The following is a 15184-nucleotide window of genomic DNA, read 5'->3' on the forward strand; positions in this document are numbered from 1 at the left end:
TGTTAAGCTTCAGCCGTTCGGCATCCTATATAACGAAGACTATTTGGCATGAATTCAATAAAGAGGTGATTTAGACAACTCGGTCCTAATCCTCTTACATTCCTAGCAATGAAACACTCGGGTTCAAAGCTTCAACATGAATGCTTTCAACAGGAAATCAAGTCTAAGTATATGTCAACAAGACTACAAATAAACAAACAGTACTGGATAGAACTAGTACATCCAAGTTATGGGTTATATCTAAACAAAAGATTTGCTCAAACATAGCCAGGCATTCCTCAATGATAGTGCAAATACTTGGTAATTAACAACAAACTAGTATATCCAGAGTACATGGCACATGCCACACAAACAACAAACTAATACATCTAGAGTACATGGCACAAGCCACACAAACAACAAACTAGTACATCCAGAGTACATGGCACATGCCACACAAACAACAAACTAGTACATCCAGAGTACATGGCACATGCCATACAAACAACAAACTCATACATCCAGAGTACATACAGAAAAAGTGGGCACTACGAGTCATCCTTATCTGAGGCCGAACCCCTGACAATATCACTTTGCGTTTCAACCCCATCGCCATCACCACCTTCCTCAGTATCTCCAGGACCATCCTCATTCTCCTGAGACTGCTCACTGATACTAGCCTCATTATCAGAGTCATCATCATTACTAGGATCAACTGCGAGGATGAAGGCTTTACCCTTTTGTCGGTACTCATCAATCTCATCACAGTACTTTCAGATAATGCTTCAATTGTAGTAACGATCAAGAACGGCCATCCATTTCCTTTTCTCAAAATTAGCCGCTCGGATGCAGTGAGGTTTAAAAGCATCGTGAAAAACCTGGGAACCTAAGAACTCCTGCACAGCAGCATCCCTCTCAGTTGGGATACTTCTCTTCAGCCCAGAAACCTCAACCAAGGCACTATCCAACTCCTCTTTAACCTTGGAAACCTCAATGATGGTTGTCTCCAATTGTTTCTTAGTCTCTTCCAATTGTTTCTTGAGCCTCACGTTCTCACCATTCCGCCTCTTTAAACTCTCAAAGTTTTCATCCTTAAGGTGGATGACATCAGCCAAAGCTTTGCTCGTTTTTCTGGCGTTATTCACAAACTGCTTATTCTCTTTAAACTTTGCCTTGTACCGCTCGACTTCTCGTAATCTGTCATAGTACTCGGTCCAGACCTACAAGACAATATAATCGTCACTACCAGGAAAAAGAGGGGAGAAAGCAAAGAAATGACAAAGTAACACTTACATAAGAAGATAGCCTCATCATCCGGTCACGATCTGATTCGTTCTCATCTAGTGGCTCGCCAAGCTCATCAACAGTGGATCGACATCCTACCAGGCAATTATTGACATACCTAAAACTACTTGGCTGCATGGCAACCTTCAAGTCATTCCAATAAATGCTGCCAACCTCATCCTTGTACTTTCTCTTACGGCTACAGCTAGGGCCACCTTCTTGGTCAGTAGACTCCATGGTTGGAGGAAATATGGGATTGATGGTAGGAAGATGAGGCAACAGTCGTCTCTCCTCCCCTGCAACTATGGCAGCAGCACACCCAATGACCTCAGCTTCATCCTTCTTTGAGGTAGCAATCTTGATGACCTCCTTTTGCGACTTAGGTTTAGGGGTTGGCCTCACCCGGTGCTTACGAGTTCCCTTGTGAAACAAAATGTCGTCTATGGGAACTAACATAAGTGTTTTCCCTTTCTTGGCGTTAGTCTCCATTTTTTTGGCCACTCTCTCCATTGAACAAGAAAAATCAAAGTAAGGAATGCAACTTTGTAAAAGAAAGAGAGGGCGAAATGAAAGACACAAATTACTTGCTTGTCTCTGGCATTCCAACACTAGGGGCTGGAAATCGTATTTTCGAAATAAGGGTCGTAGCTTGCCCAAATGTCTATCCTCTTTAGGCACCCTCAACACCTTCTCTACGTCAGCTAGCTCCCGTCCAGACAGCTTGATGGTCCCTTGCGTCACTGCACGAAGAAAAAATGTTAGAAGCAAGAGAAAATCACAACAAATAGCAAATAATGCAAACAATAGATACATTACAACCTACAGTCTGGAAGTGAGTAGGAACACGTCGCTCAGGTGTGACACCTTTAGCATACTCTTAATCATTATAAAGAAAGCACCAACGGTTTTTCCAAGTGCAGTACACCTTTTTCTTACCAAAGACAATATGCTCTCTCTCATTACGACATGCACACTCGGCATACCCAGTGCATGTTTTCACCGAGCGCATCTTATAGCAGTAGCGCCATTGATGAAAGGAAGGCTCACCTAACCCACATTCCATCCAAATAATATTAAACCCGATCAAGGTATCCCAAAAACCAGGGTAGAGTTACCCAAGCGCATAGCCAATGAAAGACAGCATCTGTTGCAACCACGGGTGTAAAGGCAGCTTCACCCCTAAAGTCAATAATATCCGGGTATAGAGCATAACATGATCCTTGGGTGGTTCAGAGGACAATTTTTCATGATGCACCAAACATATTCCTACACTACGGGGGATACTACATGACTGCCTTAGGGCCTCAAGCTGATTTTCGCTATCTAACAAGTTTTGCACTAAATGGTCTGTTGTGAACTCAGAGCGAAATATGGGTATGGCGTCACAAACAACCCCTTCACCCACTGATATGAAGGAGGAAGAACCAATATTGGCTAAGGCTTGGCAATTACAAAGATCACCCAATCTTGAATTTTTTGTACAAGACTCCAACAAAGGCCCTGAAGACTCCAACATTGCAAGCTCAAACCTAGAGTTAGTGTTAGATGAGCCCCCATCACTAGGACTTCCAAACTCTAACATCTACAACAAACAGAAACAAACTCTATCACCACATGAAAGATCGAAACATAAGGAAGTTCCTAGGGTGTGGAGAAATGCTCAATCAGTTCATTATGTTCTCAACCAAATACATGAACACTGAAACAATTCAACAAGAATGAAAGCATGTGATATAGTGGAGAAGACTACCAACCTGAAGATGGCACAAAGCAATGCCGAAATCTCTCTCAACTATAAGAGCACTCTATCTCCAAAAATCACTACAAAATAAGCAAATAAAGACAATGAAAAGAGTGGAAACTTCTCATTCTTATAGGGTTCAACATGGCCAAAGAAATTCAAAATTCAAAATTCAAACCATGAGAAAACCCCACATGGAAAGTCTTCAAACTTCCACACAAGCTAGGGAGTTTTCAAATTTCAAACTTGCAGCACCCCATCTTCCCCTAAAACAAAAATCTGAAACAAAAATGGGGGGAGGAGGTGAACACATTAGCTTCATCAATTTATGGTGCCAACAAGAGTTTCATCAATGGAGGGCAACCACAATTCTCAAAAGCTTCACACATTCTTCATTAAGACAGTGTGAAGCAAAACTAATTTATGGTGCCAACAAAAGCTTCATCAAAAGAGTTCAACCACAATTCTCAAAAGCTTCACACACTCTTGATCAAGACAGTGTGAAGCAAAACCAATTTATGGTGCCAACAAGAGCATCATCAATGGAGGGCAACCACAAGTCTCAAAAGCTTCACACACTCTTGATAGAGATAGTGTGAAGCAAAACCAATTTATGGTGCCAACAAGAGCTTCATCAAAGGAGTTCAACCACAACTCTCAAAAGCTTCACACACTCTTGATCAAGACAGTGTTAAGCAAACCCAATTTATGGTGCCAACAAAAGCTTCATCAATGAATGACAACTACAATTCTCAAAAGCTTCACACACTCTTAACCAAGACAGTGTGAAGCAAAACCAATTTAAGGTGCCAATAAGAGCTTCATCAATGGAGAGCAACCACAACTCTCAAAAGCTTCACACACTCTTGATCAAGACAGTGTGAAGCAAAACCAATTTATGGTGCCAATAATAACTTCATCAATGGAGAGCAACCACAAATCTCAAAAGCTTCACACTCTTGATCAAGACAGTGTGAAGTAAAACCAATTTATGGTGCCAACAAAAGCTTCATCAATGGAGGACAACTACAAATTCTCAAAAGCTTCACACTATCTTGATCAAGAGTGTGAAGCAAAATCAATTCATAGTACCAAAAAAAAAGCTTCAACTCAAAAGCTTCAACACAAAAGCTTCACCAACAAAAGCTTCACCAACAAAAGCTTCATCAATGGAGGACAACTACAAATTCTCAAAAGCTTCACATTATCTTAATCAAGATAGTGTGAAGCAAAATCAATTCATGGTACCCAACAAAAGCTTCAACTCCAAAGCTTCACCTACAAAAGCTTCAACACAAAAGTTTCACCAACAAAAACTTCATCAATGGAAGACAACTACAAAATCTCAAAAGCTTCACACTATATTGATCAACATAGTGTGAAGCAAAATCAATTCATGGTACCCAACAAAAGCTTCAACTCCAAATCTTCACCTACAAAAACTTCAACACAAAAGCTTCACCCATAAAAGCTTCAACACAAAAGCTTCACCCACAAAAGCTTCACCTACAAAAGCTTGACCCACAAAAGCTTGACCCACAAAAGCTTGACCTACAAAAGCTTCACCCACAAAAACTTCATCTACAAAAGCTTCACCCACAAAAGATTGACCCACAAAAGCTTCACTTACAAAAGCTTGACCCACAAAAGCTTGATCCACAAAAGCTTGACCCACAAAAGCTTCACCTACAAAAGTTTGACCACAAAAGATTCACCTACAAAGCTTCAACACAAAAGCTTCACACTATCTTGATCAAGATAGTGTGAAGCAAAATAAATTCAGGGTGCCCAACAAAGCTTCACCTACAAAGCTTCAACACCAAAGATTTACCTACAAAGCTTTGAAATATATATATATATTTTTCGGAAATTCAAAAATTCAAAAATTCAAAAATTCAAAAATTCAAAAATTCAAAAATTCAAAAATTCAAAAATTCAAAAAAAAAAAAAAAAAGCCTAGGCCTCCTCTTCTTTGGGCCTAACAACTTTCATAACAAATATATATGAAGAAAGAGTTTTGGGCTACCACTTAGAAAGGAAATGTCTCATTCGTCAACTTCCTCGACCGGAGACTTGGGGGACTCCTACCATATGCCACTGCACCTTGATACTCTGAATTCTCACGACCACTCAGTGACTTGGATTTTTCAAGTCTCCAAACGAGAAGTTTTCCTCACTCGGGAAATTAAGGGAGCACTACCTCAACCAACATGTTTCACTCACAAAGCTTTAACATACAAGCTTCAACAAAAGGAAAAATTCAAAGAACTTAGTGAAGAAGGCCTTGGTGTATTTAACACAATACGTTGAAATGAAGCAAAGCTTGTTTATTGATATCTCTGATAAGTTACAAATATGTACATATACATGAATCAAAATAAACAAACAAGAGGGAGCCTTCACAAAGGTTACTCAGGAGAAGTCTCATCAGTTGGTAGAACCCCAGAAATAGGAGGCACCAGAAGGTGATTATTCGGAGCCTCAGTACTAGGCAGAACCCCAGAAGGAGGAGGCACCGAAGGTTGATCATTTGGAGCTTCATTACGTGGTACAACCCTAGAAGATGAAGGCAATAAATGCCTTTAGAACAAACCCACAAACCTCTGATGATCAAGTAAAATCTGACCATCTGCAGCTGGTCAAGCTTTCTCTTCATGTTTATAACATAGTCATGTACGAGCATGTGCAACTGTTTATTCTCATGCTTGAGCCATCTGATCTCCTGTTTGAGACATATCACTTCAGCCGTCAATGATTCAACTTGGCGGGTTCAATCAAATAGACGTTGGGCCATATTAGACACAGAGCCTGCACACTGAACACTGAGAGCCAGAGAATCCTTAACAGCCAACTCATCAGACCGTTTGGAAAGTAGTCTGTTATCTTTGGGAGTGAAAAAGGTTCCTGACCACCATCGTAGCGATCATATCATTCTTCATCACAGAGTCCCCATCGGTAAGAGGACCAGTAGGGGATAAGAATGATGGGCGTCATATGTTGTCTTAAGAAGGCATGGCTGCCTCTTCACCAAAGTTCAAGTCAAAATGACGGTCGGATGGACCAGACATTCTCAGAAATGATGAAGGAGAAATGAGGGGCAATAAATTTCCGAAGTAAAGGAAAATTCCTACAAGCAATAACTCTCTGAATGTACTTCTTGCACACAATTGGTGCCTTTATAAAAGAAAAGGCAACAGGGTCGTTGGTTAAAAAATCGAAGAGACACCACTCTCCGGATTCCGAAAATGCACCATTTTCCACACACAACATCAGCTCATCGGGTACCACAGATAATTTTGCCAAAGATCTCTGACAAAGTTTAGACACATAAATTTTGAAGGACCAATTACCCTACTATTACCCACAAGGGTAAAGGAACAACACCACTACTTGATAACTCGAAAGTCCCAATGTGTGTCAATCTCTGTGCTCCATGGCAAGGCAGACTGGCAAAAATGCCTAAACCTTTACTCACATTCGAGAAAACACTCCCAACATGATTACTTTCTCAAAAATCGAAGAGACACTGCTCGAGTTAGACTCCCAACAGGATTGCTTTCTCAAAAATCGAAGAGGCACCGTTCTCTGAATCTCGAGAGCCAGATCCCCGACATGATTGCTTGTTCAAAAATGAAGAGGCACCGCTCTCCGAACTTCGAGAGCCAAATTTCCTTGGATAAAGCTTGTCTGCAATCTTCACACACAACATCAGCTTTCCAGATACCACAAACCACTTTTTCAAAGTGCTTTGACAAAGTTAAAACACGTGAAGCTTGCAGTTCCCACTACATTGCTATGACCAAGAAGGGTAAAGGAATTACTTGTTGTTAAAAAAACTCCTATATATGTCGACCTCCATCCTCCACAGCCAGGCAGACCTGCAAAAAAAAAATTGCTCAACTTTTCTTCACATCCGAGAGGGCACTCTCAGCAGAGTCTCTCGAAATACTTAGCTTCTTTTCCTCCCGATAATACCTCTGCAAACTAGCCACACCAAAGCAAGAGTATCTCATATCATCAGGGTTAAAAGCAAGAGTATCCCATATCATGCTTTTTCCCTGTCTTTTCCTTTGGCATTGTTTTTACCGCAAGACAAGGAGAAAAAGAGCAATCAGTCAGCACTTGGAATCAAGCTTCCAGTCAGGAATTGACTGCCTAGAACCCCTTGCCTGATTACTTACCTGACATTACTCTCGAGTACTCATCTTCAACATCTTATGCTTCCAGAAAAGATACCACATCTACCTAAGGAACAGATAGGGCAAGTGAGAAGGATACAAGGAAGCATGTGGAGATAAGCGTAACAGAACACGTGCCGATACATCCATTACTTTGTCAACAGCAAAAGTATCCTATATCATCAGGGTCGAACATACTCTAGATTTGATGGACTTGTTTTGACCCTCAAATTCTTAAGTCGGCCTTGTACTCTGAAGGAAACCAGAAAACCCTCCAGCCCAGTTCAAGAATAAGCTTGTGGAAAGTTACTTATTCAAAAGCAAAAGTATCTCATATCATCTTTTTTCCATTTACTTCTCTTTATCCTTGTTGCTGTTTACGACACAAGGAGAAAGAGAACAATCAACCGGAAGTCGAAGTCGAACCTCCAATCCAGGTTGCTTGCTTGGAAGTCTGATTGCCTTGTCTGTTACCTCATTCGCCAAATCTCCTAACTCGGCGACTTCGGGGACTCCTACTATAGGGTTTGTATCGTACTTGACCAAGCCCGAAACTACAAGTAAAGCTTCAAGTGAAATTGATACATTACCTTGTGCATCTTCATCGGTTAAAGATACCACCCATCGATGGAGGAAAAGTACTTCCAGAGAAGATGCCACATCTACATATGAGACAAATAAGGCAAGTGAAAATGATACCACACTTCGGTACTTAGAAGTTTCGTGATTACTCAATGGCTTGGATCTTGCAAGTCCCTAACCGAGGAGCTTCCCTCACTTGGGAACTTAGGGGAGCACTGTTTGTACCATACTTGACCAATCCCGAAACTACTGAGCACCAGTCAACATTATACCGTCAAGGACCCAGAAGAGTTTCCCTCCAATCATGAGGCCAATCACAGTGCGACACGTGTCGAAATCAGAAGCCAATCATAGTGCGACACGTGTCAACATCAGAAGCCAATCACAACACGACACGTGTCAATGTCAGAATGAAACTAGAAACTCTATTCTATAAATAAAGATCATTCTCTCACAATATTTCCTAATGTCATTTGTACTAAATCATTCACTTGTACTCACTAAAGGAGAGCTTGAACCTATGTACTTGTGTAAACCCTTCACAATTAATGAGAACTCCTCTACTCCGTGGACGTAGCCAATCTGGGTGAACCACGTACATCTTGTGTTTGCTTCCCTGTCTTTATCCATTTATATACTTATCCACACTAGTGACTGAAGCAATCTAGCGAAGGTCCTTGACACTTTCTGTTGTACCACAGTCCCCACTGATTTTGTGCATCAACATAATGATTTCCTCACCATTTTAGTAAATAAAAGAAAAAATGGCCGCGCTCCACCGCAGGTTTTGAAATCGTAACACAATTTAACAACCATTTCTAAATTATTCAGAAATTAATCCGAGAAAACATCAAGTTGAAGAAAAATGAGTTCTCAATCAGAGAAAACTTCAATTTCATGCAAGTTTTTTTGTTGTAATTTCAGAGCTTAACAATGCAAAGATTGGAATTTGCATTTGGTTCAAAGAAGATAAACTGATGAGCAAAATGAACTAAAAAAATATAATCTATTCCAATATGATTATCCGTTCATGTTCAAAAAGACAAAACGAAGAATATATAAGCATCCAAACATCAGTTAAAACTAAACAATTAAAAGCAATAATACTAAACCATTTCATTAAAGACATAGATAACATATTTGGCTCTTTGTACCTAAAATAAAAAACATTTGCTTTCCTATATGCTATGAAGTTTGCATAAGTGCTGGAAATTTACAATATATAAAGAGACAATTAGAATAAAACACATTTGAAGGAAAAAGTAATAAGAAAAGAAAATAGTGTTTTTTACCTATGATCCATGTGAGGAGTAGAATTTCCAGTCAAAATTGACAACCCAAGAGCTCTGTAAATCAAATATATAGGAAAAGATCAATAAAAAGTGAATTACAGTTTCTAAAATCAGAATGTAACTTTTATTTGAAAAGATTCAGACTCATTTTGGATATAGATAAACAATGGCATGTTAAAAACCAAAATGATAAGGCATTAGACATTCAACATTTACGTAAAAAAAAAATAATAATAATATACATGTTATCCATCAATGTTTTGGTAACAAATTCCCAAATTGCTCTCCATATTGCCCAAACCATTGAACCAAAACAGGACAAATTCACTGCAAAAATCCCAATTTTTCCTACTTTTAAATGAATCAAGCATGCCATTTCAAAACCAATGTAACTTTTGTTCTCAAAACAAATTCACAGAACACACAGACAGAGAAACCAACTCAAATTGCAATTTCAAAACAAAAGTAACTTTTGTTCTAGAATCATAGTCCAAAACAAGACGTTTTGAATTTGAGTTCAGAGGTAATAACATATTGTTTTAGCCAACTCGACTATGTCTATACTAAAAGGTCACAAACGGTAAAGTCGAACAATTAATCCACACTTATTTTATGATTGTCATGCAAACATGAGTTTGGCCAGTTGATTATGACGTTTCGAACTTAAGTTTAGAGGAAGTAGCGTATTGCTTTAGCCAACTAAAGTAAGCCTATACTAAAAGGTCACAAACGATAAAGTTAAACAATTAATCTACCTTTATTTTATGATTATCATGCAAACGTAAGTTCGGTCAGTTGGTTATGACAGTGTATTCACCTCATTATACCTGAGCTCGTATCCCTCTTCATGTTAGAGTAAGTTAGAGTATCGCTTTGTCAGAACATTAGAAAAAGTTAGCTACAAAAAGGCTTCTAATTTGGTCCATCTCACCATTGCTACAAAATTACAAGTAGGGGATAGTTGCAAGCCTACATATATATGCACAGACAGCTATAGAACTCTAGGATTTTTACACATGCACCGCAGCTATACATCTCTTTCTTCCTTCTTAGCTTCCTTCTTTTTTTCCCCACATCAATGGGCACAATGGAAAGGCCAAATGTGTAATCCGGACGCTAGTTCGGTTATTCGGTTGCAAACTTGTAGATCAAAGGCCAGTTTCCTGATGTTTGTCCGCTTGGATACGAAATACTGAGCTTCGAACAGGCACAGTTAAAAAGGAGGAATGCCGATCGAAGTTATTTTCACTCTCTTTGCTGAAGAAAACTGGTTTACATCCATTCCGCACGGTCTGGCTGTAACCCTTGACCATTTCCCGTTTACAAGTTTTTGGTTCGTTATGTAACAAAGCCTCAAACCAAAGTTCTTCTGAGCTTGCGGTTGTCAGGGAATCAGCTGAGAGCAAGGCATTCTTATTGGTGAGAAAACCACTGTGAGTCGTGCATGATCGGAAAGAGAGTAGTCTTTGGGCCACGTTCCTTTCTCCACTTCAGGAGGGAAGAACACCGCGTTTTTTACACTGAAACCAATTGTTTGTTCCTGAATACCCTTGGAATCACTGTCACAGTCACTACCGCTTTCATCCTTCTGCTCTGACCCCGTAGGATACCAAATTCGCTGCTGCAATGCCATTAGTCGTAGCATAAACGTTATAAAACTGTCTAATGGTGCTGAAAAACAGATTTAAAGTTTGAACTGCTAAGTTTTCTAAACCAAATTGCAGGGGTAACAATCCACAAACGCGAACAACCTAAGCCCATTGACACTGGAAAGCAAAAGCATTTTCCTACATAAAAGCTTAAACCCCCTGTACTACTAATCAATCTCCGTGGTGTATATTAGACTAATAACAATGAGAAATAGTTGGTGAAAATAACTCACCTGAAATTCTATACTATCAAGAAGGCCGTTCCCATCTATGTCTGCTTGAACCCACAACTCCTTTGTCTCTTCGAGGCTAAGTCCATGGCAATGACCCGTCATGTTAAGCTGTGTAACATAGAAATTGACCAATTGGAAAATTTACTAAGAGGCAAAGATTCAGAACAAGAGAAAAGATTAGGAGAAAATCTCAGTTTTAATTGATATCGAACCTGTCGAAGTGCTTCACAGAAACCTGAATAGGTTATGTAATCACCAGGATTATCAGCCTTTAGAAAGGCAAAGGCATCAGCCTCTGTCAGCAAAGCTCTTCGTAGTTGGTACTGAATTGTGAAAATTTATCCCATTAGAAACATAACAGACAGCAATGTGGCTGAAAAAAGTATACAGCCAATGAACATGTATTGCTAACCTTGAACATGCCAAATACTGCTTCGGTCCAACTAGTTTTTAGTAGCTTACGGTACCTATTAGGATTGAGAAGCCATATAAAATCAACGCCGCATATGTTTCCCCGATGATTTCTGTGGCTAACCCACTGCATAAAAAAAATATGAAATACATGAGTTACAAGCATACAAAAACGAAATTGTAGGTGTTTAAGTTGAAGATACTGACCTTATGTGCATCTGCATCGGTGTAATGATGAGCAGTATCGTAAGAAGATACGAACCCCTGGGACCGAAGAAACTTGTAAACATGTCCACTTTTGCTTCCATTCCAGTCACTGGAGAAAGAACAGATTGAAACAAAATATTACAAATGGCTGCAATTTGAACACTAGGGAAAAATAATATAAAATGTAAGGCATTAGAAATACCCGCAGAGTATAATCGGCATGGGATTAAGCTTGTTATCTTTCTGATAAGATTCTACATGTTGAAGGATTTTGTAGACCTACAAGGAGAAACCGACAAAATGTTATCACTAAGAAAATGTTATCAGTGTGTAGAAACAAGGGAAGAGTATGAAATCGAGAGTGAAGCTACCTGATGCAGTCGAACTATACACAAACTCGAGTCATGAGGAAATAACAAGTGGGTGTTCACAATGAGAATTTCCTGCCGAATATCATTGTTTCGAAACTGCGAAATTGGGGCAGCTAATTCCACATGTAACAACTGAGCAACACGATCACCACAATCATTGAAGTGCAACTCTACATAGTTTACAACTCTAAAGTAGTCTTTATGCACCGCGGTCAGCAAACCTGAACACCGGCAGAAAGAGAAACACCTTATGACGACAGTGTTTAATGTGTCTATAAAAACAGGATAAGCAGTTTCCATCATATACCCCAACAAAACAGACTCTTCGTTCCATTCAAAATCGCAAATTAACTTATTTCGTTAATCTTTCCCCATCTCCCCATCTGCTTTCTTTCTTATTCGTTTTCTCGAATCTAGATTAAAGGAATTGATGATGGTACCGTCGCCGCGGTTGTTGGTTCGTCCTAGTTTGAGATTGATATAACCAGCATCCCCAAGTCTCTTCTCGTAAATGTTAACAAGCTCTTCGTTGCCGACCCAGAACTCCTGTGGCAATCAGAGAGAGGTATAAACACCACAAAAAAATGTGTAGCAACTCCAACTCCCATCCCTAATGCTTTCAAAAGGTCGTAAGAAATGCAAACCTGAAGACAAATGATGGAGGATCTCTCAGCCAACAAAGAATCCAATATCCTTTGATTCCTGGCCAGCCAATAGGCTCTGTAATCGCTTTCCCGACAATCGGGGTCCTGAACATCACAAAGGAGAAGCTTAAGATTAACCATTACCAAATGGTAGAAAAATGGATCAAACTTCCAAGGTTTACCATGAAATTCAAAAACTAAGATTTCCCATTAGAAATAATTGGCTACAAACTCAAAAGGCATAAGCTTTTGACCAAACAAATGAAAAATGAACAACCATTCATACAAAACCAACAAAACCCATCACCAAAAAGCTCAAAGCTTTACAACCATATATATATATATATAGAGAGAGAGAGAGAGAGAGAGAGAGAGAGAGAGAGAGAGAGAGAGAGAAATGCTAACGTCATGGTTGAGGCGCTTGTAAATTGGAGCGAGGATGTTGAAAGTGGTGCAGGTAATGCAGGGCTGTTGGTGGTGGCCGTCTCGTTTGGAAGACGCAATTGCGTAGCTTCCAATTCTCGAAATCCTTCCCTTCGTCTTCGTCATCGTCATCGTCTTATTGTTCTCTCAACTTTCCCACCATTAAATAAACACGTAAAAATTTCACTGCCGCCGCCGCCACAGCAGACAGAGGAGGCAGAGCAACCCACAATATCTAAAAATGCTATACAACTGCCCGCCTGCCTTTTGCCGGAAACCAAGGCCACAAAAAAACAAAACTGCTTTTTCTTGACGTCGATTGGATTGAAAGAATAATGACCGGACTCTCGAAAGATGCGCTGGCATTCGGGACGAGGAGGAGGAGGAGGAGGAGGATGGATGGAAAAGTTAACGGAACTACAGGTAGTGAGGGAGTGATCCTCGGACTCAAAGACCCCACCACAACCACCTCGGATTACTTGTCGTGGGTTGTGCTTAAGGGACAACCTCATATATGTTGTCTTTGTGAAAGCGTCAGTTACGTAGTACAAACAACGTGTGTATGTATTTTGTGATGCGTCTCTGAGAATATATTTAGAGTTGGAGGATGAGGAGGAGGACGGCCATGGATGGGGGGCCTAAAAAAGCATGTATCTTTTGGGGGATTCGATTTCCACCCTCCAAAAATAAATACCTTTGCGCGCATTATTCGCGTTTTGCAATTTGAACCCCGAAGGATCCCAGAAGCTTCTTTCGTTTTGCTTGTAACCAACGCGACCTCTTCCCTCTTGCCTCCTTTGCTTGCCCTCTTCCTCAAGTTACTATCCTTTTTTTGGAGAAATGTTAAGGCGATATGTTACTTTACAATGATTTGTACGCTAACATTATAAAATAATGTCTTAAAAACATAAGATCATAGAGAGTTCATGAAAAGTTCTACATAATGTCCTTAGCCTTTCTCTTTATTTTTTCAAAAAATGTGACAATAGAAATTTAATATTAATTATTTTCTTTTTTGGGTCTATGAAAGTTCTGGGAAATTTTAAAAGAGTAATAAAATATATGAATTCGGGTGTATCAATTAAAGATTTTTAAAGAGCACTGAGTCCAAGTGTATTATCAATATTTATTTTAAAATGAATGATTTGATGGTTTTAGGGAAATTTCATACCCTACATTAGAATTTGACAAATTCGACCTCTCTTGTTAAATTTGAGTGAATTCACTCAAAATTTCAATTAAATACACCCCTAACTTTCTGAGAAGTACTTGTCCTTGATTATTACATTTTAGTACTCTCCGTGAACAATAGCCCTTATGATTAAGGGAATAAAAATAAAAGGTGAGGTTGTAGTTCATCTTCGAGGAATATTAATCAAGGTTATGTGGGGGTAATTACAAGTAGGCAAGGTTGATAAAAGGGCTCCACAGAATGTTAATCTTTCTAGTTTCCCATCAGCCGAAAGTTGGATGACTATCATGATTGAGATTTGTTCTGGTTGACTACTACGAATTAGATAGTGCTTTGTTGCCTTTAAGCACGTATTAATCAAGGTTTGGAGCATAGTTGAAGGGGAATAATCATCTTTTTCGGAACAAGTATCTGATGTGATGGCAACTGAACCCTATCGCCAACGTGTATTGAGAGTGCCTAAATTAGTATCCAATTACGAATATTCTGCTAAATTAAGATCTTAGAATCAAAACGATTACCAAAAATGTAGCTTATCATGGTATGTAAGAATATTTTTTTTTCTAAATACAGAATGTTTAGAATGCATACTTATTTTTTCAAGTGTAAATTACAATTATTATTATGGCAAACTATGGAGATTTGTTTTCTATCTTATAAAATTATTGCGTTCTTGGAACAATTGATGGCCCCAAAAAGAGGTGGGAGGCATAACTATGTCTACGTGATTGAACACATATAGTAATGGATTGGATTGACAACATGTTTGGCGATTGGCATTGGAAGCATTGGGAAAAAAAAACTTATTATCCATTTTATTATTTATATATTTGGCAAGTCAGTCATATAAACAATTAGATTGGTCACTGAGAGTTGGTTGAGGCATAGGTACCAGTCCCACTGACGACAATCTCTTTCGGTAAGTAATCTTTAAAAACTAAAAAAATAGGTTAACACCTCCTCTGTAAGTCATTAAACAGACTTGTGGCATGTCTGAT

General features: G+C 39.2%; 2 protein-coding genes across 2 annotated transcripts; both read right to left on the reverse strand.

Moving 5' to 3' along the window:
- Positions 1-372: 372 nt before the first annotated feature.
- LOC126633963 (uncharacterized) lies at positions 373-9796 on the reverse strand. The gene is made up of 4 exons (XM_050304475.1): positions 9057-9796; positions 1848-2003; positions 1273-1767; positions 373-1199 (listed from the first exon to the last, which is right to left on the reverse strand). Exons 3-4 carry the CDS (start codon positions 1750-1752, stop codon positions 765-767), a joined length of 915 nt encoding a protein of 304 aa, XP_050160432.1. The 5' UTR covers positions 1753-1767; positions 1848-2003; positions 9057-9796; the 3' UTR covers positions 373-764.
- Positions 9797-9950: 154 nt separating this feature from the next.
- LOC126633955 (uncharacterized calcium-binding protein At1g02270-like) lies at positions 9951-13775 on the reverse strand. Its single transcript, XM_050304470.1, has 10 exons — positions 12977-13775; positions 12572-12676; positions 12368-12473; positions 11928-12148; positions 11759-11835; positions 11557-11665; positions 11351-11476; positions 11151-11261; positions 10939-11046; positions 9951-10677 (listed from the first exon to the last, which is right to left on the reverse strand). The coding sequence occupies exons 1-10, from the start codon at positions 13124-13126 to the stop codon at positions 10441-10443; spliced, it is 1350 nt and encodes a 449-aa protein (XP_050160427.1). The 5' UTR covers positions 13127-13775; the 3' UTR covers positions 9951-10440.
- Positions 13776-15184: the final 1409 nt, after the last annotated feature.

This window comes from Malus sylvestris, chromosome 1 (assembly GCF_916048215.2).
Source record: "Malus sylvestris chromosome 1, drMalSylv7.2, whole genome shotgun sequence".
Classification (NCBI taxonomy): Eukaryota; Viridiplantae; Streptophyta; class Magnoliopsida; order Rosales; family Rosaceae; genus Malus; species Malus sylvestris.